A 26,570-nucleotide genomic window follows, 5' to 3' on the forward strand; every position below is an offset into this window, starting at 1 on the left:
CAATATGTTGCTATTAATGTGTATCGGTGTGTATCAATATTGGTATTGGGGTGTGTATCAATATTGGTATTGGGGTGTGTATGTGTATCAATATTGGTATTGGGGTGTGTATGTGTATCAATATATTGCTATTAATGTGTATCAATATTGGTATTGGGGTGTGTGTATCAATATTGGTATTGGGGTGTGTATGTGTATCAATATATTGCTATTAATGTGTATCAATATTGGTATTGGGGTGTGTATGTGTATCAATATATTGCTATTAATGTGTATCAATATTGGTATTGGGGTGTGTGTATCAATATTGGTATTGGGGTGTGTGTGTATCACTATTGGTATTGGGATGTGTATCAATATTGGTATTAATGTGTATCTGTGTATCGATATTAATGTGTCAACATTGATATTGGTGTCGGTATTGATATTGATGTGTCGATATTGATGTGTCTATTGATATTGATGTGTCGATATTGATGTGTCGATATTGATATTTGTGTCTAATATATTCCATCTTGGCACTGAGGTTTCAGATGACTATTTCTACCACTTCTATATAATCTGATTTTTATTATTCTACACTAATTATTATATTGCGTTGCTATCTTGCTGATTAATGATGATTGCATCCATGTTTTTGCGATTTAATCTGTTTATGATCTGTTCCCTGTATATTTTTTATTTATGTAGGGGGTTTCCAAACTGTGGAGTCCCTAACCTTCTCCCATTTAATTGATAGCAATAAGGCAAACAGAAAATACTCTTCTTTATTCTGTACTATTTATTTGCTAAACTTTTAATTGTTCCCTTGTAAAAACCGGCTTGCCGTTAACCCCAGTACGAAGGTGGGTGTGACCCTCCCGAGATGGACAAAGGGCGATTGTTGGGGTGTCTCTAGGAATATTAGGGAAACGGCCGACACCCTAATTTGTTCTCCCATAAAGCAGATTCATCACAACTCGTGTTTGTTCTATAATGGATGTGGTCTAATATTTATTTATTTTAACATTACGCTTATTAGTCTTGAGAAGGGTTGCTGGCTAAACCCTTTTTTGCGTTTGCCTGCTAGCAATGCATTGTCCCCCTTTGGCTGTGAAGGGGTTAACCGTTCGCTGGCAACAGAGGGGCTCAGAAACTGGTTTCCTTCCCCCCCCCACCCTCCCCAACATGGCTTGGTTTCATGAAGGCTTCAGCTGGGGAAAGAGGCCCTAACTTCTAAGGTGCCTTATCGCCTCTGCTTCCCTGAACATTAACTGGCCTTCTACCAATGGACTTGCCATACAGCCTCCCCCCCCCACCCTGGGGCTGGGTCAGCGCCTTGTTGCCAAGCTGTGGAAGCTTTCAGCCCCTCTGTACCTTGTTGCAACAGACATACATAATGGGGGGAGGGGTTGGGAGGTTGTTGGCCATTAAGCTGCAGTGGTGCCGATCGGGACGCTACCTATATCTACACCGCCTTTTTTTTGCCATCTCTGCCATTGCGTGTCTCATCAATGTTTTATTACAGCGCTGGGCGCGCCCGAGTCTGCCGCTGGGAAGCGTGGCTAGTGGCCACTTATTGTGACGTGGCGCTGCCGGTTCTGGGTGTGGCGAGGGTTGACAACGCGGGCCCCGCAGCTGCCCCCAATCTGAAGGGTTTTGACAAACCGGAGCCCCTTTTATCTATAGGGGCACCTGTGAAGCCCCTATACACTCCCCAACTTGTTATCCCCCTTTAAAAAGCCTTTTAACCATGCCTTGTGTAGCGGCCGGTCGGGTGGTCTGTACATTTCGATATTGACTGGCATTTTGTAATGTAATAATAATAATAATTATTGTAATTAATAATAATAATAATAATAATAATAATAATAATAATAATCCCTGAGCTCGCGGCCTGTAGAGAAGGGTAATATTGGATTTTTTTTTTTTACATCGACATTGTGTGTACACGTAGTATTAATAGTAATAAGTGTATTACATGCGGTTTTGTTTAATCTAAATATAATTCTATTTATGTCTATTAAAGTCACATTTAGGGTGGCATTTCAGGTTAAGTGATTGCTGTAATTTATATGAGCTGATTTTATATATTGATTTTTAAGGAATTCGCTTCCGGTTGTACTTTGTATTACAATTCCCTGTATGGCTTTATTTTACCTCTTGTGATGAGTATACAGTGGACCCTATATACAAACCTGCATCTCTTATATCTCCATATATAATGCCTAGTCTAACTCCATCGTGGATATGGTATTTCAAGTCTACCACTAACCCTGTGTAGTGTATGCAACTACATAGCATGTCCTAATTACATAGGCTTTTATTAGCGCATACCCATTTGATCAGGATTGCACTAGGAACCTTCGGCCTGGGTCGGTCCAAACATACTATGCCGAACCCTTATCGAGTATGCTTCCTCCTTTTTTTCGATTAGTCGGACCCATACTACTGGCGCTTGGGGGAAACGTTTACTAACTGAACCCCCAAACCGGAGCCATCTTCGTACACTTGGCTACACACGCAAACTATTTACAGGACTCACAGTGAAGACCCCTCGGTCAGAACTCCGAAGAACCTGCTTTTAGAACACAGGGTGGAGCTACATACCCCCATCTCCCTATGGTGACCTCACGGGTCGGGGGGGGCCTACAAGGTAACGTCTTCTCGTCTGCATAGTCGCTCCGCGTGATGGGGAGGGCAGAAACAAGAGGTATCCCACACAGTTAACACATTAACCCCTTTAGCGAAATGATAGCGCAGCCCCCCCCCCACCCCCCCCCCAAGAGGGGGCTACAACAATGTCACACGTGTGCTTCAAATCGTCAATCTCCCAGAATCCTGTGCGAGTGGAACCACTTATGTTAATATCTTGGGGGGGCGCCCCCTGGGCGTGTCCTGTTGGTGAGGGGGGGAATATATCATTAATCACTTTCCTAATCTGTAGCTTCTGAGGTTACCATGGTAACCCCCAGACTGCCCTGGGGAGAGCCTTATTTAAAGCTCCCGGACACTTAATGTTTTTTGTTTGTTTTTTTTAACTAAAACGAAGCGTCATATTCAAAATGGCCACCTTTCCCCCCTACCTTCCCCCAAAAAAAGACAACATTTTTTCCGTTGGTTTCTTTTCTCGCGCTATCTGCCGAACGAGGGAAGGAGACGCCAGCTTTGTATTTGAACAGGCTGCGATTTGTGGTCCTGTTTCCATGGTGACGCCGAGTTCCCACTTCTGCCTCGGGGCGAGCGTTCTCTTCAGCTCGGCTGCTAATGTAACGGTAACGCCGGCCGTGCAGAATAAAAACCGGGGGGGGGGGGGGGGATGCTTTGCCGCCGGAGACCAGTCCCCCGCTCCCCTCGTGTGGCTCTCTGCGATTATTTTTATTTATTTTTTACGTTTTGGGTGCAGTCTCGCCCGCAAAACAAATTTGTACTCGACGCTCGGAAGCGATGGCCCGGTTACATGCAAGTCCCCAAATCTCTTACAGGAAAACGGTATGGTGGAGGGTTTTTGTCCCACTTTAAAAAATATATATATATATTTACCCCCGATAATGTGTCGACGCCTATTTCAGCTTCAGCCGGTATAAACATCCTTGCGTTGAGGCCGAAACTGTCCCCACGGCTGTCTGTGAGCAGGTTTGCAGACTCTGCACTTCTTTAACCCAGGCTGTGCTGGAGAAGTTGTTTACTCCCTATACGCTTCTGCCTGATTATATTGGTGTTTAAAGTGGGCCTTTTTGGACACTGTCCAGTAAAACATTAGTGGTAATCCTGGGCATGTGTGTATACCGGTATTACCGCTCTGGGCGTGTATGTGTATACTGGTATTACCGCTCTGGGCGTGTATGTGTATAATGGTATTACCTCTCTGGGCGTGTATGTGTATACCGGTATTACCTCTCTGGGCGTGTGTGTGTATACCGGTATTACCTCTCTGGGCGTGTATGTGTATACCGGTATTACCTCTCTGGGCATGTGTGTATACCGATGTTACCTCTCTGGGCGTGTATGTGTATACCGGTATTACCTCTCTGGGCGTGTATGTGTATACCGGTATTACCTCTCTGGGCGTGTATGTGTATACCGGTATTACCTCTCTGGGCGTGTATGTGTATACCGGTATTACCTCTCTGGGCGTGTATGTGTATACCGGTATTACCTCTGTGGGCGTGTATGTGTATACCGGTATTACCTCTCTGGGCGTGTATGTGTATACCGGTATTACCTCTCTGGGCGTGTATGTGTATACCGGTATTACCTCTCTGGGCGTGTATGTGTATACCGGTATTACCTCTCTGGGCGTGTACGTGTATACCGGTATTACCTCTCTGGGTGTGTGTGTATACCGGTATTACCTCTCTGGGCGTGTATGTGTATACCGGTATTACCTCTCTGGGCGTGTATGTGTATACCGGTATTACCTCTCTGGGCGTGTATGTGTATACCGGTATTACCTCTGTGGGCGTGTATGTGTATACCGGTATTACCTCTCTGGGCGTGTATGTGTATACCGGTATTACCTCTCTGGGCGTGTATGTGTATACCGGTATTACCTCTCTGGGCGTGTATGTGTATACCGGTATTACCTCTCTGGGCGTGTATGTGTATACCGGTATTACCTCTCTGGGCGTGTATGTGTATACCGGTATTACCTCTCTTGGCGTGTATGTGTATAGCGGTATTACCTCTCTGGGCGTGTATGTGTATACCGGTATTACCTCTCTGGGCGTGTATGTGTATACCGGTATTACCTCTCTGGGCGTGTATGTGTATATCGGTATTACCTCTCTGGGCGTGTATGTGTATACCGGTATTACCTCTCTGGGCGTGTATGTGTATACCGGTATTACCTCTCTGGGTGTGTCTGTGTATACCGGTATTACCTCTCTGGGCGTGTATATGTATACCGGTATTACCTCTCTGGGTGTGTATGTGTATACCGGTATTACCTCTCTGGGTGTGTATGTGTATACCGGTATTACCTCTCTGGGCGTGTATGAGTATACCGGTATTACCTCTCTGGGCGTGTACGTGTATATCGGTATTACCTCTCTGGGCGTGTATGTGTATACCGGTATTACCTCTCTGGGCGTGTATATGTATACCGGTATTACCTCTCTGGGTGTGTATGTGTATACCGGTATTACCTCTCTGGGCGTGTATGTGTATACCGGTATTACCTCTCTGGGCGTGTATGTGTATACCGGTATTACCTCTCTGGGCGTGAATGTGTATACCGGTATTACCTCTCTGGGCGTGTATGTGTATACCGGTATTACCTCTCTGGGCGTGTATGAGTATACCGGTATTACCTCTCTGGGCGTGTACGTGTATATCGGTATTACCTCTCTGGGCGTGTATGTGTATACCGATATTACCTCTCTGGGCGTGTATGTGTATACCGGTATTATCTCTCTGGGCGTGAATGTGTATACCGGTATTACCTCTCTGGGCGTGTATGTGTATACCGGTATTACCTCTCTGGGCGTGTATGTGTATACCGGTATTACCTCTCTGGGAGTGTATGTGTATACTGGTATTACCTCTCTGGGAGTGTATGTGTATACCGGTATTACCTCTCTGGGCATGTATGTGTATACCGGTATTACCTCTCTGGGCGTGTATGTGTATACTGGTATTACCTCTCTGGGTGGGTATGTGTATACCGGTATTACCTCTCTGGGCGTGTATGTGTATACCGGTATTACCTCTCTGGGCGTGTACGTGTATACCGGTATTACCTCTCTGGGCGTGTATGTGTATACCGGTATTACTTCTCTGGGCGTGTATGTGTATACCGGTATTACCTCTCTGGGCGTGTATGTGAATACCGGTATTACCTCTCTGGGCGTGTATGTGTATACCGGTATTACCTCTCTGGGTGTTTATGTGTATAACGGTATTACCTCTCTGGGCGTGTATGTGTATACCGGTATTACCTCTCTGGGAGTGTATATATATATATACTGGTATTACCTCTCTGGGCGTGTATGTGTATACCGGTATTACCTCTCTGGGCGTGTATGTGTATACCGGTATTACCTCTCTGGGCGTGTACGTGTATACCGGTATTACCTCCCTGGGCGTGTACGTGTATACCGGTATTACCTCTCTGGGTGTGTATGTGTATAACGGTATTACCTCTCTGGGCGTGTATGTGTATACCGGTATTACCTCTCTGGGCGTGTATGTGTATAACGGTATTACCTCTCTGGGCGTGTATGTGTATACCGGTATTACCTCTCTGGGAGTGTATATATATATACTGGTATTACCTCTCTGGGCGTGTATGTGTATACCGGTATTACCTCTCTGGGTGTGTATGTGAATACCGGTATTACCTCTCTGGGTGTTTATGTGTATAACGGTATTACCTCTCTGGGCGTGTATGTGTATACCGGTATTACCTCTCTGGGAGTGTATATATATATACTGGTATTACCTCTCTGGGCGTGTATGTGTATACCGGTATTACCTCTCTGGGCGTGTATGTGTATACCGGTATTACCTCTCTGGGCGTGTACGTGTATACCGGTATTACCTCCCTGGGCGTGTACGTGTATACCGGTATTACCTCTCTGGGCGTGTATGTGTATACCGGTGTTACCTCTCTGGGCGTGTATGTGTATACCGGTGTTACTTCTCTGGGCGTGTATGTGTATACCGGTATTACCTCTCTGGGCGTGTACGTGTATACCGGTATTACCTCTCTGGGGGTGTATGTGTATACCGGTATTACCTCTCTGGGCGTGTATGTGTATACCGGTATTACCTCTCTGGGCGTGTATGTGTATACCGGTATTACCTCTCTGGGCGTGTATGTGTATACCGGTATTACCTCTCTGGGCGTGTATGTGTATACCGGTATTACCTCTCTGGGCGTGTATGTGTATACCGGTATTACCTCTCTGGGCGTGTACGTGTATACCGGTATTACCTCTCTGGGCGTGTATGTGTATACCGGTATTACCTCTCTGGGTGTGTATGTGTATACCGGTATTACCTCTCCGGACATAGTGACCTGACCGGCATGGGGGGGCCGCAGGATTTTTCCTGAGCAGGGAGAGAGCAGGGCTGCTGCTAGGGGGGGCTGGGCAGCTTCCTCCCTCCTGATTGGCTGCTTTACCCAGCTGCAGCTAATCAGGAGTTGATGTCAGGAACCCGGAGGTGGGGCCAAGAGTAGGAAACGGCTCGAAGTAGTGTATGGCTCGATCCCATCGCACCTTTCACCATCGTGTCCAGTATTTTTTGGAGAAGCCGCCCGCCAACCCTAACCGCTGTCAGGCCTATTAAGACCCAAAAATGTCGGAGGATCCCTAATTCTGGGTCTGTTCCAGGCCGAGTACAACCACGCTGTGTCAGGCGGGGGCTTCTGTTCAGCATCTCTCCCGCCCCCCCCCCCCCCCCCCCTGCCACGGATTTCTTGAATTTAGTTATTTTACAGCTTTGTTTTTATTTCTTTGTCTGGTTTTTTTTCTTGGCCTCAGAGGAACCGGTTAAACGCCAGTTCCTAAAGCCGGACCATCGGTTCAAACCAGCAAAACGGGCCTGGTTCAGGAACAGCGGTTACAGGGGTTGCAGAAAGATAAAGTTGCAGTTGCAAGAGGCGCCTGGTTGGGTGGCTCGGGGGGGGGGGGGTTTAGCGCCATGCTGGGTGCGAGGAGGAGGAGGAGGGTCAGGCAGGCAGTGTTGTGAAGAGATTCTGCGCAAGGAGACGCCCCCACACGCAGGGATAATGGAGGCCCTTCTCACTGAGGTCCTGTGTCAGCAGCCGACCCAGGAAGGGTGAAGAATCCCAGGAATGGGGCGGGAGGAGGAAGAAGAAGAGGGGGGAAAGGGGCTTCCTCATTTCTTTGTTGCCAGATCGGGTCTGCAACGCCCATGGTTTTTTTGCTTAAATGGCTGGTCTCTCCTAGGGGCAAAGTGTGCTAATGACAGTGACATGGTTAAGGGGTCAGTCTCTCCTAGGGGCAAAGTGTACTAATGGCAGTGACAGGGTTAAGGGGTCAGTTCCTCCTAGGGGCAAAGTGTACTAATGGCAGTGACATGGTTAAGGGATCAGTCTCTCCTAGGGGCAAAGTGTACTAATGGCAGTGACAGGGTTAAGGGGTCAGTCTCTCCTAGGGGCAAAGTGTACTAATGGCAGTGACATGGTTAAGGGGTCAGTCCCTCCTAGGGGCAAAGTGTACTAATGGCAGTGACATGGTTAAGGGGTCAGTCTCTCCTAGGGGCAAAGTGTACTAATGGCAGTGACATGGTTAAGGGGTCAGTCTCTCCTAGGGGCAAAGTGTACTAATGGCAGTGACAGGGTTAAGGGGTCAGTCTCTCCTAGGGGCAAAGTGTACTAATGGCAGTGACATGGTTAAGGGGTCAGTCTCTCCTAGGGGCAAAGTGTACTAATGGCAGTGACATGGTTAAGGGGTCAGTCTCTCCTAGGGGCAAAGTGTACTAATGGCAGTGACAGGGTTAAGGGGTCAGTCTCTCCTAGGGGCAAAGTGTACTAATGGCAGTGACATGGTTAAGGGGTCAGTCCCTCCTAGGGGCAAAGTGTACTAATGGCAGTGACATGGTTAAGGGGTCAGTCCCTCCTAGGGGCAAAGTGTACTAGTGGCAGTGACATGGTTAAGGGGTCAGTCCCTCCTAGGGGCAAAGTGTACTAATGGCAGTGACATGGTTAAGGGGTCAGTACTTCCTAGGGGCAAAGTGTACTAATGCAAGTGACATGGTTAAGGGTCAGTCCCTCCTAGGGGCAAAGTGTACTAATGGTAGTGACATGGTTAAGGGGTCAGTCCCTCCTAGGGCAAAGTGTACTAATGGCAGTGACATGGTTAAGGGGTCAGTCCCTCCTAGGGGCAAAGTGTACTAATGGCAGTGACATGGTTAAGGGGTCAGTCTCTCCTAGGGGCAAAGTGTACTAATGGCAGTGACATGGTTAAGGGGTCAGTCTCTCCTAGGGGCAAAGTGTACTAATGGCAGTGACATGGTTAAGGGATCAGTCTCCCCTAGGGGCAAAGTGTACTAATGGCAGTGACATGGTTAAGGGGTCAGTCCCTCCTAGGGGCAAAGTGTACTAGTGGCAGTGACATGGTTAAGGGGTCAGTCCCTCCTAGGGGCAAAGTGTACTAATGGCAGTGACATGGTTAAGGGGTCAGTACTTCCTAGGGGCAAAGTGTACTAATGGCAGTGACATGGTTAAGGGGTCAGTCCCTCCTAGGGGCAAAGTGTACTAATGGTAGTGACATGGTTAAGGGGTCAGTCCCTCCTAGGGCAAAGTGTACTAATGCCAGTGACATGGTTAAGGGGTCAGTCTCTCCTACATGATGAACCTGTAGGAATGTTTAAGGGGTAATTTCTGGGTGATGCCTTTAACATCTAAACTAATTAAAATGTTTGTAAATAGATTAATTGATTTTGGGAGAATTGATTTTCCTCTGGCTGCTCCCTTCTGCGCTCATCAAGCGTTTGCACAGGCAAAGTCTCCATGCTTTATCAGACAAAAGATGAGGGAGGGAGAGGAAGTAAACACTTGGGTTGACCAGACCTACTCCAATCAGAGGCCGCTAAAAATGCAATTTCAGGTTAATTTTCTGAGACGCGAAAGAAGCCAAATCTTTGCTTTTATCATGGTTGGATCAGTTTAACACTTGGGCGAAGCTTGTTTTGCGTGGGGGTGGGAGAGTGGACAGCTGTATTGTTGGCACTTTTTTTTTTAGGATCTGCTTAATGTATCTGCAAACGTGGTCTAATATTAAAGGGTGTTTTGTACACTGGTCTCTGAAGTGGGAGACCTGTTTAAGACATGGGGAAAGGAGAGACTAATCTCTCTAGGACAGGGAATTCCAACTTTAGTGCAGGGAGATGGGGGACTTGCTCAAGGGGAGTACGCGCGCACACTCGGCTTCACCCACTTCAAAGCTTGTTACCTTAATTCTACAGTACTCATTATTATTTTATTTTTATTTTTGCTGAGCCATGGGTATTAGATGATGCACTTTCACCGCGGTGCTCGGGCATCATTGCAACCCTTCTGAAGGCACCCCCGTCCTGTGGAAGTCACCCTTCCATTGGCCATTTTTTTTCCCCCACCCCCTAAAAAGATGCCTGGTTTGAACTGTGGTGGGGGGTGGGGTTTGCAGAAGGTGACACCAGGGTGTACATGCCCATGAAGACCACCACCCCACCCCCCTCCCCAGTTTGGGGCAGTTGAAGAGGATTGGGAATTGTTTAAAACTGTTGGGTCCCCTGATGAAGCGGTTCGTTTTTACCGCCAAACGCGTTGGGACAACAATCCTTCTGCACTTGTGTAGACACCCTGAGGATGTCAGCAGTGGGAACGTGTCTACAGAAGCCTGTTGGTGAGACGAGTACTGGCGTCCTTGTAGCCCACCTAGTAACCGGTGCTTGCCGGCCTACTCTGACCCTACTACCGTGCTGTGTGAGTGACATTGTGGTGGTTTCATAGTTAAAACATCATTATGCTTTCTTGCACTCGTCTTCTAAAGGGCTTTCTCAAACGATGCTTCGCCGCTGTATCTTCAGGACAAGTTGGTCTGCGTGCCTCTCATTTTCTGCTCCTGATTGCTTCCTATTGCATGTCTCTGGCTTCTGCTGATTAGATTACGGGAGTGACTCACCGTGGCCCCCACCGTGGCTAATCTGCTTCAGTAAAACGCGTTTCCGTCTGCTGGAACGCGTTTTTTTTTTTTTTTTTTTTAATTTTGGGAGGCCGATCTGTATAGATTGCTATGGGAAGAGGTGTGGAGCCATCTGAAGATCCCTCTACCTAGACCCAAGGGTGCTAGAGCGAGTCAAATAGTTTAATCCGTGGGAGGCCAGCCACGATTTGGCAATGGCTTACAAGCATCTTTTGGTCATCACACTAGTGGAATAGGTTTGAGCTGCTCCAGTGGTTGGCAACCTGATGGCCCGTCCAGGGCTGCCAATGACCCTTAACGACCTGCAGACTTGCCGTCCGGCCAGGTCTGTGCTTCCTTCTGAAAACCTGGCTTGCTCCTTCTGCAGATGGACCCAGGGATTCCGAGGGGGATGCTGGAGAGGGCAGTAGTTGGGGGGTTTGGTCAGGAGATGTTGCAGGTGAAGATTCCATGGGGTAGGAAGAAGGGCAGTCGTTGCAAGTCAGTGGACCACTTTGTCCAGTAAAAGCAGAGGGCGGGAGGGGGCGTCATCCCACTGTTGCAATTCAAGGGCGAATGCAGCATCCTTTGCACATGCAATAGCAGCTCCCCTGGTGGGATGGATCAGTTATGCACCCCCCCCCCCCCCCCAAAAACCAAGATCTTTGAGCTGGGGGTAATCGGCCTTGAGTTACACACTGCGTCTGTGGCCTGGGCACTTTTGGTAATATGTCAAGAATCTAATGTCCTTGTTCAGCCCCCTCTCATTGGTGTTGACGTGTCATTGACCTCCAATATTCTGTTCTTGTGGCAACTCCTTGGAATTCTCCTTGTTTGAGAATCCGAATGGAGATCCATTGATGGGCCTCATTCTTCACAAGGGGTAATCCACCCAAGTGGAGGGTCCTTGCTGGATGGGCACTCGGCCAACATTTTGGTCATATAAATAGGTACACTTCAGTTCCCCCTGTCCATGTGGGATACCGGAGCTTACAAGTGAGCACCTACCTAGTGGTCATCGAAAAGGGGGTGACTCTAAAATAAGATGGAGCCATTTTGACCCGACGACCCCATAGACTTTAAAGGGTTTTCACCCAAGAGTGGCCACTTTGGGATATATAGAATTAAACCCTCATCTTAAACATTCACTGCTGTGTTTTGCAGATACAGCAGATACAGCTTTAGACAGGACATCTGGCGGGCGGAAGGATCTTGATTTGACCCTTGGACTCTCCTCCTGCTAACCTAGTTGCTTGGGTAGCAAAGTTGCACATTTTTACACAAATGCACTTGTAACAAGTGAAGATAATGTATGTGTGACAGGTCTGCAACCCTGTCTTTCACCATTATCACCCAGCATACCGTGCTTCCACTGCAGCAAGGGATTCTGGGAAATGACGTGCAAATGAGCACACCGTGCCACCTTTTGCTTCAAAACTATATTTCAGATGTTGACGCTTGCGAAATGTTGCAATGTAATATTATGTAAAGTCTTTTTAAATACAAAATATTAAAATTCTTGTGGTCTACCCACTCTTACATGTGTTCGGATCTGGCCGCTTTGGAGAACTGCTAGCCATGAATATGCGGAATAAATTAAACATTAGGGGGGGGGGAGAATGTTGATCCAGGGAGAAATCCATCACTCCAGGGATCAGGAAGGAGTTATCCCCTGACTGCTAAATGTCTGGATTTATTTATTTTTGGTTCCTTCTAGATCAGTAGAACTACAAATGTACAATGTGTGTTTCTCCCAATTTTTGAGGTTGATCACAATTCCCAAAACTAACCTAATCCTTGTACTGATCCTTTGCAGTAACAACCATTGAACTACAATCTGTTGGGGAGAAGGGAGGAAATTTGACACTGGAGTTAAAATTCCAATTGGGGTCACCAACACAGAGCTGGAATGGTTTCAGACCTGGGTTGGAACCCGTTTGAAGTTTCTTTTAATTGCTGATCAGACCTTTTTGATCGTGACTTTGAATTTGCTCTTCATATGTTAAACAATTCTTATTCCTAGAAAGGGAGCCCAACCCCCAAATGTAAGGCGCTGAAGCCCTCCATTGGATAAGGTTATTTTGTGGTGTAACGGTCACCTGAGCCGTTCCTGACAAGATGGCTTCACCGATGCTGACAAGTGTTTGAAGTCTATGAAGCCCCTGGTGGCAGAGAAGGGCTCTGCACCCACAAGGAAACTTTGTGTGGTCCATATTCGGGCCTTCTCCATCCACTGCTGGATGACGGCTCCACCAATGCTCTCCTCTTGCTGTGCTTGCGATATCGCTCCAACACCTCTTCTGATCTCATTCCTCCCATCTTCCTTTGTCATCTTGGACTTTTGACATCCCTTGGAATCCCCGTAGAGTAACCTCTCTATCCAACAATGGTCCTTCCTTGCGATTTTTCAGGGCTGCAGCCATTTTTTTAATTCTTCACCCCTTGTGATGTCGGACTTGGTTTCACACCGTCCTTCTTTTGCCTGCCTCCTGGGTAAAACCCAGTGTCTCAAGACTTTAACATACTGTTTTTGTGAATCCCCCAGCCAGCCCCATATAACTTTTTACACGGGAGCTTTGAAATGTTGCGAGCCGGTCTGCAGCTCTGCAGAAACAGATCTCCTCCTCCTTCCATGAAGGCAACGCATGGGGGGGAAGCCGATGGTGGGCCAAATTACCTCACCTGTCGACACCGCCATCAATCCCGGGACGGAGTACAAAGGCGCTCGAGTCTGTAAACTGGGTCCAATAATGTGCTAGGTCATGCATTCACCGTCCTAAATCAAGGCCTGAGCTATGAAGTGCAACACTGAAAGCACTCGGTCATGTAACGCATCTCCAAATGTGTAGGCACTTCAATACACGGTGAAAAGCTTGGGGAAGGTTTTGGTCCCATTCATTTAGATGCCCCCTTTCCCTCCACTCCAGGGTGGGAAAGGCAGCCGTACCCTGACTCGGGTTGAGGAAGTTGGGCCAAAACCGGGCTTTGTGGTCAACTTCTGGTATTAGCTGCCTGCACATCCTCTACCATGCTACGGAGGGGGGGTTGGATTGTCCCTCTTCAACTGGTAGGTTTTACTCTGCCTCCTCGAAGACTAAACTTCAGACCTGCTCTGTGACCTTGAATTTCTCTCCTACTCCTTGTTACGGAGCTGATCCGAAGACGGAGGGATGTTGGCTGCAAATTCCTGTGCAGCACATGGTAATATTGGGGGGGGGGGGGGGGGAGAGCAGCCAATCAATCCCCCTCCCATGTTTTTTTTACATAGGGGGGGTTGTTTGAGTTCCAAAAATCAGTGTTCAGTTTCCAAAAAACATCTACAGGTATGTGTAGAAGTCTCACTCTTTCTATAGCTCTAACATGTCATTAGCCATTACTCCTAGGAGGACGAGCTGGACAATTCAGTAGCCTGGTTTTGTTCTGGGGCAGGGGGTTGTTGGTTGGGTGCCAAACTTTCCAAAAAATGCATTCTTTCATTACTTTGCGGGGGGGGGGGGGTTTATTCTTCCCAAACAAAATCTATTACTTCTAGGGCCGGCGACGTCGCGTCAAAACAAATGCATTGCCGTCACGGGCGCTTGTAGTAAGCGCGACGCGAGAGCTTGCTCGCGATCGCTGGAAGTCATCTCAATTTTTATTTTTTTCCGGCAACCGCAGGGTGACGTCGCCGGCACCAAAGCATAGCCTTGGTCCCAGAGAAGACCGGCACATCATCCAATGTTGATGGACGAGGGCACACGGGTTTCAGTCAAAGAATTTATTGTGCCATAGAACACCACATTTCGGCAGTTTTCCTGAGGCCAGCAGGTCAACACGTGTGTTCTAAGGCACTTTCTTTATTTATGTAGCGCCATTAGTGTACACAGCGCGTCACAGCAGTAATACACGTGACAATCATATAGATGACAAATGACACAACGCGAAGAAGCGCTTCAGACGTAAAAGTAACGTTTAGGAAAAGGAGTCCCTGCTCCCAAGAGCTTACAATCTAATCTGCGCTTCCACCATCCATTCGCGGTTTTGCCGACCAATCTTTGCACTGTCACGTGTGACATTTTTTTATTCCCCAGCATCGCAATGATGGATAAATATGGGCTTTGCTGGCGCGAAACCCGTATTTCCAGCTCTGGATGGGAGTTGGCGTGGATTGCAATGCTCGGTGAAATTATTTTTTTGGAGCGTCCTGTGACTCTGTTGTAACATTTTCGTGGCTTTCGCAACAAAAACAAAGCCAATGGCACGTGGTTCTCGTGCTTGTGACCTACAATTGCGCTGGTTGCGTTACTTCAACACATCTGGGCAGACCACAGATATGACACATCGGGGGGTTGAGCTTTTTTTTTTTCTTGTCGGCAGTTTCTGCACATGATCGGCCTGCTATTTCCTGGCCGACGCGTCTGACATTCTGCCGATTTCCTCTGTAGCTACGTGCCAAAATCCTCATCATTCAAGATTCCCTGTGTAGCAGCTTAACCCCTTCCATGCCATGTGTTGCAGGCCCTTTTTGGGGTGAGGGGGGGGGGGGGAGGGTTAAGAGCTGATGTAAGCTGGATGTTCTGCAACCTTTTCAAATGTGTCTGCTTTTTTTTTTTTTTTTTTCCTTTAGCTAGTGAACCATCTGGAGTCTTGTCATCTGACACTTCAAAACTTCATTTTGTTTTTATACGTCCTCTCCAGCCCGTGTCTCCGCACTGCTGGAGGAAGCCTCCCCAGTGATCTCCCAGGTCCTGCGGTTACAGCCTCTTCATGTCGCTCCCACACATTCCCTCATCCCATCCTCTCCAGCCCGTGTCTCCCCACTGCTGGATGAAGCCTCCCCAGTGATCCCCCAGGTCCTGCGGTTACAGCCTCTTCTCCATGTCGCTCCCACACATTCCCTCATCCCATCCTATCCAGCCCGTGTCTCCCCACTGCTGGATGAAGCCTCCCCAGTGATCCCCCAGGTCCTGCGGTTACAGCCTCTCTTCTCCACGTCTCTCCCAACACATCTTCTAATCTCACCCTCCCATCTTGATTTTGGTCGTGGTCTTGCAATCCAGTGGAGTACCATCTTTGTCCTACGATGGTCGGCCCACTAGCATCTTGCTTTATTTCCCCCTCCCCTCTTGTGATGTGAGACCACTTGTTTTGGTTTCAAACCCATATAATACCCAGCATATTATTGTGTTAATGTTATGCCACATCTGTCACTGGAACGGTTATAAACTGGCTTCTGGGGTAGTAACTGCTTCTCACTGACAGCGCCTCCATCTCTTGCAGGACCCCGGGATGTGGGGACAATCCTTGCAGGAGAACTTCCCTTCCCCCTGATTGTAGTCTCGGGCAGGAAGATATCTTTGACCAGGATCACTTTATTCTGACCGCACACTGTTGGTTCAGCATACACATCAGAGATCACTTCTTGGGGCTTCACCCTCAGGATGTACCCTGGACCTCCACTCCAGGCCAAGGGGCCCTGCAGCAGTCCTTGCTCTTCCCTTACTCCCTGGTGGAGTAAGGGGTATAGTCTCCCTTCCACTCCCCATAGGGGAGGGAATACAGATTGGCAGAACCCTGCACAATTGTTATGGGTCAACCAGCCTCTCGGAGGTAGAGGCACTGACTACTTTTGGTATTGTAGCTCCTTAAGTACAAGGGACGCAGGTACCAGGTCGGAGTCCCTGATTGGACACACACAGGCCTAGTCCCACTGCCTCCCCTGTGACTCACTGAAGCTGCTGTGGGTGGGGAAAACCCATAACTCCTGGCAGACCTGCTTTTACCAGGACTTGCTGCCAGGGAGGGCAGACTGGTAGTCAGAAATCAGTTCTGGCTACAAAAGCAATAAGTGAAGTATAAACTCCATAACAGTTGAGCAGTTTTTCTTATAACTGAAAAAGCCAATACCTTTTTTCTGGGATAGGAATCGTGAAGTCTCCCTGACCCTATTTTATGCTCCCTGGTTCTTGATGTACTTACCACTGAAGTTACCCGGTTTAAAACTCCCCCCAGGGGAAACAAAATGGCTGCTGTTTGGAACTTTGAATCCTAATCTCAGCGCATTTATTTCAACTTTTGTTGGGTTTTTTTGTTTTTGTTTTGGTTTTTTTAATAGTTGGATGGAGATTAGAAAAGACTAATTTTAGGATGTAATGGTGTTGGGTTGGAAATAACCAGTTCACCAGTTCTCAAACTGGTCATTGAAGGACGTCAAAGTTCATGGTTTCCTGCAGTCAGTATTTGGTATTCGTGACCATTAGTGTTGGTCTGTTCAGATGTCACTTCAGTATTTGAATTCTATACCATACAACAGAACCAAGTATAGTTGTCCTCAATTGATGAGCTGAAATAAGCCTAGACCATTTCTGTAATGGGAAGTACGTGTTACACATTTGGAAGTGGTTCTGGAAAGCTCCGTACATTATAATTCTATCAATGACTTTGTTGGTCCCCCTGAAACCATCACCATCTACAAGTGGTCTTCTGCAGGGAGTTTGCTGCCCGCGTTCTCACTTCCTTGACGTTCTCCGTCTCCAGTCTTCCAGAGAAGGACATTCCTACAGAATAACGGGCTAATCCCTGGAGCTCCGAGGGAGTGTCTCCAATTCCACAGGAATGTATAAACCCATCTGCCTTGGAACCGCTTTGTCTGACTTCCAGGAAATGGCTTGTGCCCAGGAAACTTTATGGGACGGTTGAGGGAAGTCCAGCCACATATCTGTCTTGACACCTTTCAATAGAGCACCTGAAAGTTGCTGACCGGGCACTAACCTTTTGACCTTGTTCAGGACCGATGCTACGCGTGCACTGAATGTTGTTGGTGTGACATAAGTAGACACATTAAACGGTATGTCCCTCGTAGGGCAAAAGTGAATCAAGGACAGTGATATGTTAAAGCATCGGTGTGCAAACTGGGGGGGGCGCACCCCTGGGGAGCACTAGATTTTCTCGGGGTGTGGTAGTTATAGAGGTCCCCGTGCTCTCCCCCCAGGCATTTAAATTAAATGCCAGGGGACCGCGAGGCCTCTAAAACCCACTTCCCTTCCAGCGTCGCGTTGTCCTGCTAACCCTGCATCAAATGATGCCGCAGGGTTGTTACCATGTCAACGTGACGTCGCTTGACTCCGCGGTCTAGTGATGGGGCGCGCAGGCAGGGGTGCACATGGGGGGGAAAGTTTGCACACCCCTGTTAAAGCACTTCCACACCAAAAAAAAAAAAAAATGGTGTAGCATCGAGATCCACCAGTTAGAATATAATCGGGGTCACAGTGAAAGCGAAACACACCCATAATGTACAACATACGCCTAGGCAGGAAATCCCTAAACTGTAGCGCCCGAAGGCAGGAGCAGTAACAGAATAGACGCAGGGGCAATATACACAAACTAGAGGCAAAAAGATCCGGAGGGGACAGAGAAGAGACAGTTGACAGACAAGGAGTTAAGTTGGCGTGGCAGTGGCTAACGTGGTCGCAGAAGTTAATTACTCGTTTATTCTTTGAGGTCATAATAGTACATACGTTCTAGGAAAAATGTTTCACTGTTGAAGAAATGTTCGACTGAAACCACGTGCTGCCCAAAGTTTAATAGTTTCGCCGTTTTTTTTAATTTTTATATTAAAGCTAAAGTCCTCAATCTGTAAAGGGGGAAAAAATAACCTGTTATGACCAAAGGAAAATATTGACCGTTTATGATCTGAACAAATGTTGACTATTTTTTATATGCGAGACCTTTCCATAAACACTATACAAAAACGACCATTCTGAGCTATGGTAAATGCTTTGAAGCAGTGTTTTCCCCCCAACTCCAGTCCTCGGGGAACCCCAACAGGGCAGGTCTTAAGGATATCCCTGCTCCAGCACAGGTGGCTCAATCATAACTGAGCCGCTGATTGACCCACCTCTCAACCGGTCTTCTCTCTCTCCTCAGGTTGGCGATAAGGTGATGGTCCTCAACCGGTTTGGCCTCTGGCAGGAGCTGGTCTCTGTCCAAACAAGCCACACGTTCATCATGCCCGAGGGGATGAGTTTTGAGGAAGGCGCCGCTCTGCTGGTGAACTACATCACCGCCTACATGATCCTCTTTGACTTTGGGAATCTAAGACCCAACCAGAGTGTGCTCGTCCACATGGCTGCAGGTAAGGACTCCCATTCTGTGAAATCTGCACTTGTGAGATCCTTTTTACTGGGGTGGAGTGGGGGTCTAGGGGAAGTAAGCTTTTCTTCCCTGGAAAACATGGTTGTAATGTAGATTGAACATCTCATTTGACCCCTTTTGCGTGTCAAGCTAGGGTTGCCAGGACTGTCCTGAATTTGGACACGCTGTCCAGTAAAAATAAATGAGGGGTAATACTGTGTGTGTGTCTGTGTGTGTGTGTCCTCTCTGGACATAGTGACCTGACTGACTTGGGGTGGGGCTGGAATACCCCCAAGCAGGGCTGCTGCTAGGGGTTTGGGCATCTTCCTCCATCCTGAGTGGCTGCTGCTGGGTAATGCAGCCAATCATGAGGAGGGGTCAGGAGCCTGAGGCTGGTGCCAAGGAGTGGAGGAAACGGCATGGAACTAAAAGGTGTCACACTTTTTTGCCATTGTGGCAAGTATTTTTGGAGATGCCAACTGGCAACCCAAGGTCTTTATATGGTGAGATCGACTTCACTGCCCCATGCGGTGGCACACGTGATTGCGACACACAGCAACCATGTGGTTGAGTGCCACCAGTACTCAAAGGATTAGGGGACCTTTGTTTTGGCGTAAAAGTGCAATCCTGCATAGCTGGCACTTTTTTGCAGGCAATTGAGTAACCTAGTTGGCCTAATTCAACAAATGTTGGCTGCTTCTGGAAAATAATGACAAATGTCATTTCTCTATGGCTTCTGAATGGGGAGTGTTTGTCCCAATGGGTTTCTTTGCCCCCTGGCTAATCCCTGTCCTTAACCCTGCCAATAAAGAAGTAGGTGGTGGGGAGGGGGCTTTGCCCTTACACTCTTGCTGAACGCAGTGACATCTGTTTAAAAGGAAAAGCCAAGGGGAACACCCCCCCCTTCCAATATCTGCTTGCCATGCTTACATAAAGACGTTTAAACAATGTAAAAATACTTGTAGGTGTCGGATTTGTATACAAATGCGTCAGTCACCCAGAGGTAAACACCTTAAATAGGTCACTACCATAAGTAGGCTGTGTGGTCCACAGAGGGAGTGACCCTTTAAACCCATCGCCGGTTTTGAGTGACTACTCGTACCTCCAGTGGTAAAGCGTTTCTTTTGCTTTATACGCTCTACTGGATGACCTCTAGCCCGGAGGTTGGAAGGGAATGGAAAGTCGGTCAATGCTATTAAACATCTCCCTTCCAGACTAATTGTCTCCTCACAGGGTAAGCCTTCGTTGCCCCCTCCACCACCTTGCCTTTCTCTAGGTCGCGGCCACGACCTCTGGCGCTTAGGCGCAAGTCCCCCCCGTCTGCCGCTAAGGTAAGTGAGTAAACTTACCCTAACCCTACCCTAGTAACCTTAACCCATTCACTTAAAACATCCTATGTCCTTACCCAAAAACTCGTAAAAGTTAACCCCCCCCTAACCGCTAAGATCCCCTTCATTTAACCCCTTAACCAGTACAACTGGCCTTGGAAGTGGCTGAGGCTCCTGTGGCAGGTCGTCTGTCTGCGGACAAATGTCAGCGGTCATTTTGTTGTGGGAAAATGTCCGTGACAGACTGTCCAATCCCGTCCATCTGCCTAGAGGAGACATACTCAAATTTTGCACACACAAATGAGTGCCACTGTAGCTTCTCTACTTGTACTGCCAACCAAATCCTATGGGAGGTCCCCTAACCTATGAAGCTTAAGTTACCATACATAAACCTGTTCAATAAGTAAACCTGGTCTTTGGGATGGAGTAAGCTGGGAAATCCCACGGCCCCCAAGCCGGTCAGGTCAGTATGTCCAGAAACCATACTGGACAGTGTCCAAATACAGGACATTCTCAGTCCATACAGGACACCTGCTAACCCTAGTTACCTGCTTCATTGGTACAGTTGAAGGCTAGTAGAGCATGTCCTTTAGGGCCTAGTACACTCTCCTTGGTGACCATTAGCCTCCGTAGCCAATGCATGTGCACAGAGGTGAAATGGTGTACTCTCCATAATATGGTAAACAAGATATCCGGGCACTCTAGTAGTCTTGGTGAAATGTAAAATGCGTTTACATAATCAACATTTCGGTGCCACCTCGGACCTTTGTCAATCTTGATATGGGACCAAAACGTCCATCCTTGGTGAGCTGTAAAATTGTGTTTAAGACCACAATACTGACTGCATTTCGTCTTTACGGTCAAAGTTCTCGCTCGGTCACTAGATACACAATTGCCCGTGGCAGGTCAACAATTCCAGTGCTCCTTTGTAATACACCCAATTATATGAACGGATATATTTGGGCCTACCATCGCATATAAGTCGGGGTCTTGAGTAGATCATTGGGAAACCAAACTAAAGGGCAGTGTCTTCCCAATGGCATTGTATAGTCTGTTTTGACACGCACTTGTGAAGTTTTTTTGTCCTCAGGAACTGGAGGTACTGTACAAGATGGACATGGTTCTGTAGATAAGACTTCCTCAGAAGAGGGGAGGGTGTTGTATTTAGGATGAAGCCCCCAACTTTGTAGACACCTTGGGACCATTTTTGGTTGAGCCAGCAATTTACCGGAAATATTAGTCAACGCTAAAATCTATTAACTTCTTACAACATTTGGTGTAATTAACCTAGTACGATAAATGATTATTCCTGGGTAATTTCCTTTTCTACAGACCTTTGCCAACTCAGTATAATGTCTTGAATAAAGTAGAATGGTGACTTTGTTACTATCCCGTCCTGCAAAACACTAACTTTATTCCTTATTAGGAACACACAGGCCTGCAATTCCCATTACAATATAAAGTAAACATCGGAAATAGTGTATGCCAAGTGGGGGGAAAAAAGTGAACTATTGTAGTGACCAATGTCGAGGGTTGTTTGCATGAGGCAGTGTGTAGTCCAAAGAATGACATCACTTCCTGCTGGATAAGAGACCTGAACATACTTCCTTTCCTCTTCCTGTCTCTGATGACCTTTTCGTCCTGGCCAATAACAGTTGTTCCTGTTTAGGTTAAAGCTTTTGTTCGGGGCAAAGGAAAATAAATATGACTACAAAGGAACTTAAACAGTGCCGTGATGGATTGCAGCTTTGTTCAATCGGCGTACCACTGCTGACTATTTTAACCCTATACCTGCCCAAAAGTCCAGTCCATACTGGTTGGCATGTTAGAACTACAGTGTACAGCTTGGTCTGTCTCACTAAAGTATGATCACATGTGCCACCTTCAAGGATATGCTTTTCTGATCCATAGGATCGGACATCTATACATTGGGATCTATACATTTGTATAGTCAACCGCGGTTGACTCGTGATGAGGAACTCTGTGCCGATTGGTGTGGTGGAATGTGGGTAGTAGTTGGCTTTGTATGTGAAGGATGGTGGCAAGCCTCTTCCAGTTGTGTAAGGGTTGCTGCATGAATATTAGAAGTGCTTTTGTATTCTGGCAAAAGGAATAGCCCTGTGAAGTTTAAACTGTGGCGTTCCAACTTCTATACGGGTAAGCTCCTATCAAGGATATTTGGGAGGTGTCTTTTAGCTATCATTGACTTGACTTTGGTTGTAGTCTTTAACCAGTGCACCGAATACATTTTTTCCATAAGTAGTATGAACAGTTGGCCATGGTTGAACTCCAGTCTACTGGGTGAAGCCAATTGTTTACTTTGGTAATGTTGAAAGGTTATTTCCCTGTCCAATATTTATAGACTTGTTTTTTAATTGCCCTCTTGGTTGAGTTAGTTGGAGATGTGGCACTGTAGATCCCCACTAGCGGTCATTGTGTTGTCAGCAGAAGGCCATAATGGGTGTTTTAGAGGTGGCCCAATCTAACCCACAAGGAGGGAAAAAGGTGGCATACTTCATGTTCTTCCGTTAGAAGAGCCTTCCTCCAGTATTAAATACACAACAGGCTTTGCTTTATTTTCAGAAGGTGAGTCTGTAGAAAGAGCTGGACTAGACATAGGTTCCAATAACCTACTTCACTTTGAAAAGTGATGTGACATGTGCTCGTTACAGGTTCAATAATTCACCTTGAGGTCCTGGGACTGACTTTGTAGACCAGTGTGTGACCACTACAGTGTGTGACCACTAGTGTTGCCAAGTACAGTAAATGGCCCTAACTACCAGGTCAAATAAGGATACAGCAGTCACGACCGCGTTAAAACCACCCACGCAGCAGAACACCCATTAGGAGATCATTAAGGATTGGGTCAAGATAACATTAACACATCTGAAGCTCTTTTCCCTGCAGGGATGGGTCAATTAGGAGATCCAAAATGGTACTCTGCCTACGTTGGAAAACAACGTTAAGCCTTTAAGTGGTTTTGTATCTAGGGAGCGTAATGACTGTATGATGGCGCCTGAATAAACTAGGTGGCCGGAAGTGACGCAACCCACTCAAAAAATTGCCAACGCATCCTACAAATAAGATGACGACAAGACCCTGGAAATCCAATTACCAGGACAGTCCAGTGCATGCCCTCTACTCAGATTGAGGACCCTGCTGACCAGCAAATTGCTGTATCCAACGTAGTCAAATGGTGGATGCCAAGGCTTCTACATAGTATGCTGCAAAGCCACGTTCCTGTACTAGAGAAGCTTTGTCCCAGTAGCTTAAATGGAGCTGGGGACTCCTCCAGGACAAGAAACCAACTTCCTTGCACACCTTGTAGTCTGTAGGCAACTGGCCCAGAGTCTATATAACCTGGACTCTATAGACGTAGGTTCCTTGGCTTTTTTTCACAGCTCCGAACTACTGTAGATTGGGGAAGGGGGACCAGTAAACTGGACTCGTCAAATCAGAGTTGATGAAAAGACCTCCTTGGGGATGTGGCACTGACCTATCCCATTTCAGGGCTTGAAGGCTACAAACGCATGATTTTGAATGGTTCGAAGGTTATCATTGGCTTGTAAACATGGCACTCTGAGACTGCTCCCTTATCTGTCAGTGTTAAATAATCGTTTGCAGAAGAAAGCAAATATATTTTACATAGTTTATATATATATTTTTTTTTTTTTACTGGCTACATGGGATTGCACCTTTAATGTGTTCCTACGCCGTATGGCACCTTTTCTGTGGTCTTCAAAGTACCCTATGGCCTAGCACCATTCTGGACCTCTTATCTTTTGACTACGCCTGGTATGACGTGGGCTGTGCCACACCAGAGGTCCTTATGACTTGCCAAGGATTTCGTGGGCACCTGCTCATCCTTTTGTAAAGGGCTGACCACCACGGAGGGGCCAACCTGATCAAAACAGGAGCAGAACTCTGCCCACTTCAATGTCCGGCATCCGTCACATGGTCGCTCCTGGACTGACCTGACACGGAGTGCCTGAGGTCAGGTGGCACTAAAGGGTTAAAATTGGCCGTCCAAGCATGGTGCTTGCCAGCAGATAACTATTGCAGTCTAGGATGTCTCGCCTCAAAGGGAACCCCTAACCCTAATAAGAGGCCAAGTCCTTACCCGGTCACCCCTAATGTAACACTAATCACCCTTAACCCCTTACTATAAAACCCATAATCCGAGCCTTTACCCTAAAATCCTTAACCCCTTGCTCCCTAACCTTATACCCCTTAAGCTAAACCCCCTAAAGTTAACCCCTTAACTTTACTTGGCAGTGAGTGGGCTGTGGTAAGTTGTCCCATCCCATAAATATGGAGCCATCACCGTTTATTTATATTTAGCCGTCTCCACGTTAAGCGTGTGATCCGCACTCTCTAAAAACAACCCATCCTGGTCAGCAGTAGCCGAAATAGTAAGTAAGATTTGTGCCAAGCCCATGGGCAGAGAGCCCGCGGACACTGCCAAACGTTATGCACTGCAGACAGCCACCCAACGAAAGCCAGCTTCTACATCCCGAGGGCGCACGCCTTCTCTGCTGGTTGGTCTCCAGAAGTGGTCCAAGCCAAGTGGAATTACTCTACGTCTCGCTCCTCTCCAGACTTATTTTGAAGGCATGAGCCCCCTGCCTCAAAGTGCTAACTATCTAATGGTGGTAGGCAGATGGTGACCTTCTCTAAGGTCAGGAGGAGAGCGGGCACAGGCTTTGGTGCTGGCAGACGTGGTACCAAGGTTGCTGGGTCATTTTGGTCTGACTGGCCCTGAAGTCCTACTTGGGCTCCTAAAAGCCAATCAAGACAAAGGCATGGCAGTCTTTCTGAACTTTGGCTGGTTTTGGCAATTAAGTCTGGTTATCTCCCTGGCAAGAACCCTATGCATACGTTCCATCTGAACTGCTCAGTTTTAATACAAGCTAGTCAACTACAAAGTAGAGGGATGATGCATCTTTTAGTCTGGGGTTTAGCAGCACGTATTAAAAGGGGAGCTCCACCATATGACCTATTTTGAAGTTGAGATCCATGTGATGTCCGTAGCAGTTGCCCAACCTTATTGTACTATATTTAAAAAGGCCCAACGTCTGCCATAGTCTTCGTATTGCCACGCCGGTGGTCCTGCATCAAAGGATGGGGAGTGGAGGAAGAGAGGGTTTGTCTTCACCAGGAGATCTCCAGGAACCTCATTGGAGAAGGGAATAGCATCTTCTCAAATGAGGTTCCTTGACCTTTTCCTAGTGAAGTGACTACAAGCCATATTAACGGTTTTTATGTAATAATGGTTGAAATCAGCAAGCCATCAAAACTAGAGGTGGAAACCCCTACATCCTTCTGTGCAGTACGGTGAATTGATCTTTAACAAATAAAAATCAACATGTAGGGGGAAACTGCTCTTTTTTTTACTTGTGGAAATCTAACCTGGGTTTGAGCAGTGTCCTTTTCCCGGCTCTCAAAGGGCGAGACAAAGAATACTCCGAAATGTGTAGTAGCTGTGCATGAGCGAATGCAAATGTTCAGCCTCTTGTTTTCCCTCGCACAGTGTGACTTCCTCCCACGCAGGCTGATTATATGGGGAATATGTGAATTCCAGGAATTTTCAGGACGGAGGACATAGATCCGACTCTGCTACAGAATAACACAACACAATCCGTTTTATAAGGGTGGCTGATCCCCATCTCCTTTCTGCCGGGACCTTTTGAAAAGAACAATTTAAAAAATGTATTTATTAATTTTTCCCCCTCTCTTTAAATGCAGATTGTGGTCTGCAGAAGAAAAAGTTGTTGGTCAATCTTTTGTTTTGTATGGTTGTGGGTTCTGAAACTGTAGCATCTTTCAGTGGTTCAAGGGGTCCACCAGCACTGTAAAGGTAATTGCGATAAAAAAAATGGCCTGTTTTTGCCTTATAGGAAGAAAAGTAACACTTAATATGCTCCTAACAAAATGTTGAGGGGGGGGGGGGGGGGGGGGGAACGGCTAAAATGACCTTTCACATGGATGAGGGCTTCCACTTTATGGGAAAATCATAATGGATCAGGTTCACCCCTTTAAATCGGCTTCTTTTTTTTTTTCCCCAGGGGGCGTTGGGACGGCAGCAGTCCAGCTCTGTAAAACCGTGGAGAACGTGACCATATTTGGGACGGCGTCGGCATCCAAGCATGAAACCCTGAAGGAGAATGGGGTCTCCCACCCCATTGACTACAGGACAACTGATTATGTCGACGAGCTTAAGAAAATCTCCCCCAAAGGTACCGTTGTCTACAGAGCATGGTGGTGTCCTTGCAAAAAAAAAGAGCCCAGTCATGATACGTTCAATTGACCATGTTTGAGTGCTGGAGGACCACAGCCCCTCTGCTGTTGTGACCTCTCCTTGGCGTGATTGTGCCATGACTGGTGGAACGGAAGAGGTCTCTTCCAGCCACATCACGTTCAGAGCTTCACAGGGATGCCTAAGGCTATTTCCACTAGACCACCAACAGTAAGCACGTGACATAGCCCTACATCATGGGACCCCTTGAAGTGCTAGACT

At 47.2% G+C, this 26,570-nt stretch overlaps 1 protein-coding gene across 1 annotated transcript in view; it reads left to right on the plus strand.

The window, feature by feature from the left end:
- The window catches only part of VAT1 (vesicle amine transport 1), a 40,754-nt gene that overhangs the window by 448 nt on the left and 13,736 nt on the right, over positions 1–26,570 (plus strand). The window contains exons 2-3 of the mRNA XM_075580160.1: positions 18,519–18,726; positions 26,119–26,289. Of these exons, the coding sequence (XP_075436275.1) occupies positions 18,519–18,726; positions 26,119–26,289 (379 nt within the window). The remainder of the gene's footprint in view (positions 1–18,518; positions 18,727–26,118; positions 26,290–26,570) is intronic.

Source organism: Ascaphus truei, chromosome 23, assembly GCF_040206685.1.
Source record: "Ascaphus truei isolate aAscTru1 chromosome 23, aAscTru1.hap1, whole genome shotgun sequence".
Classification (NCBI taxonomy): Eukaryota; Metazoa; Chordata; class Amphibia; order Anura; family Ascaphidae; genus Ascaphus; species Ascaphus truei.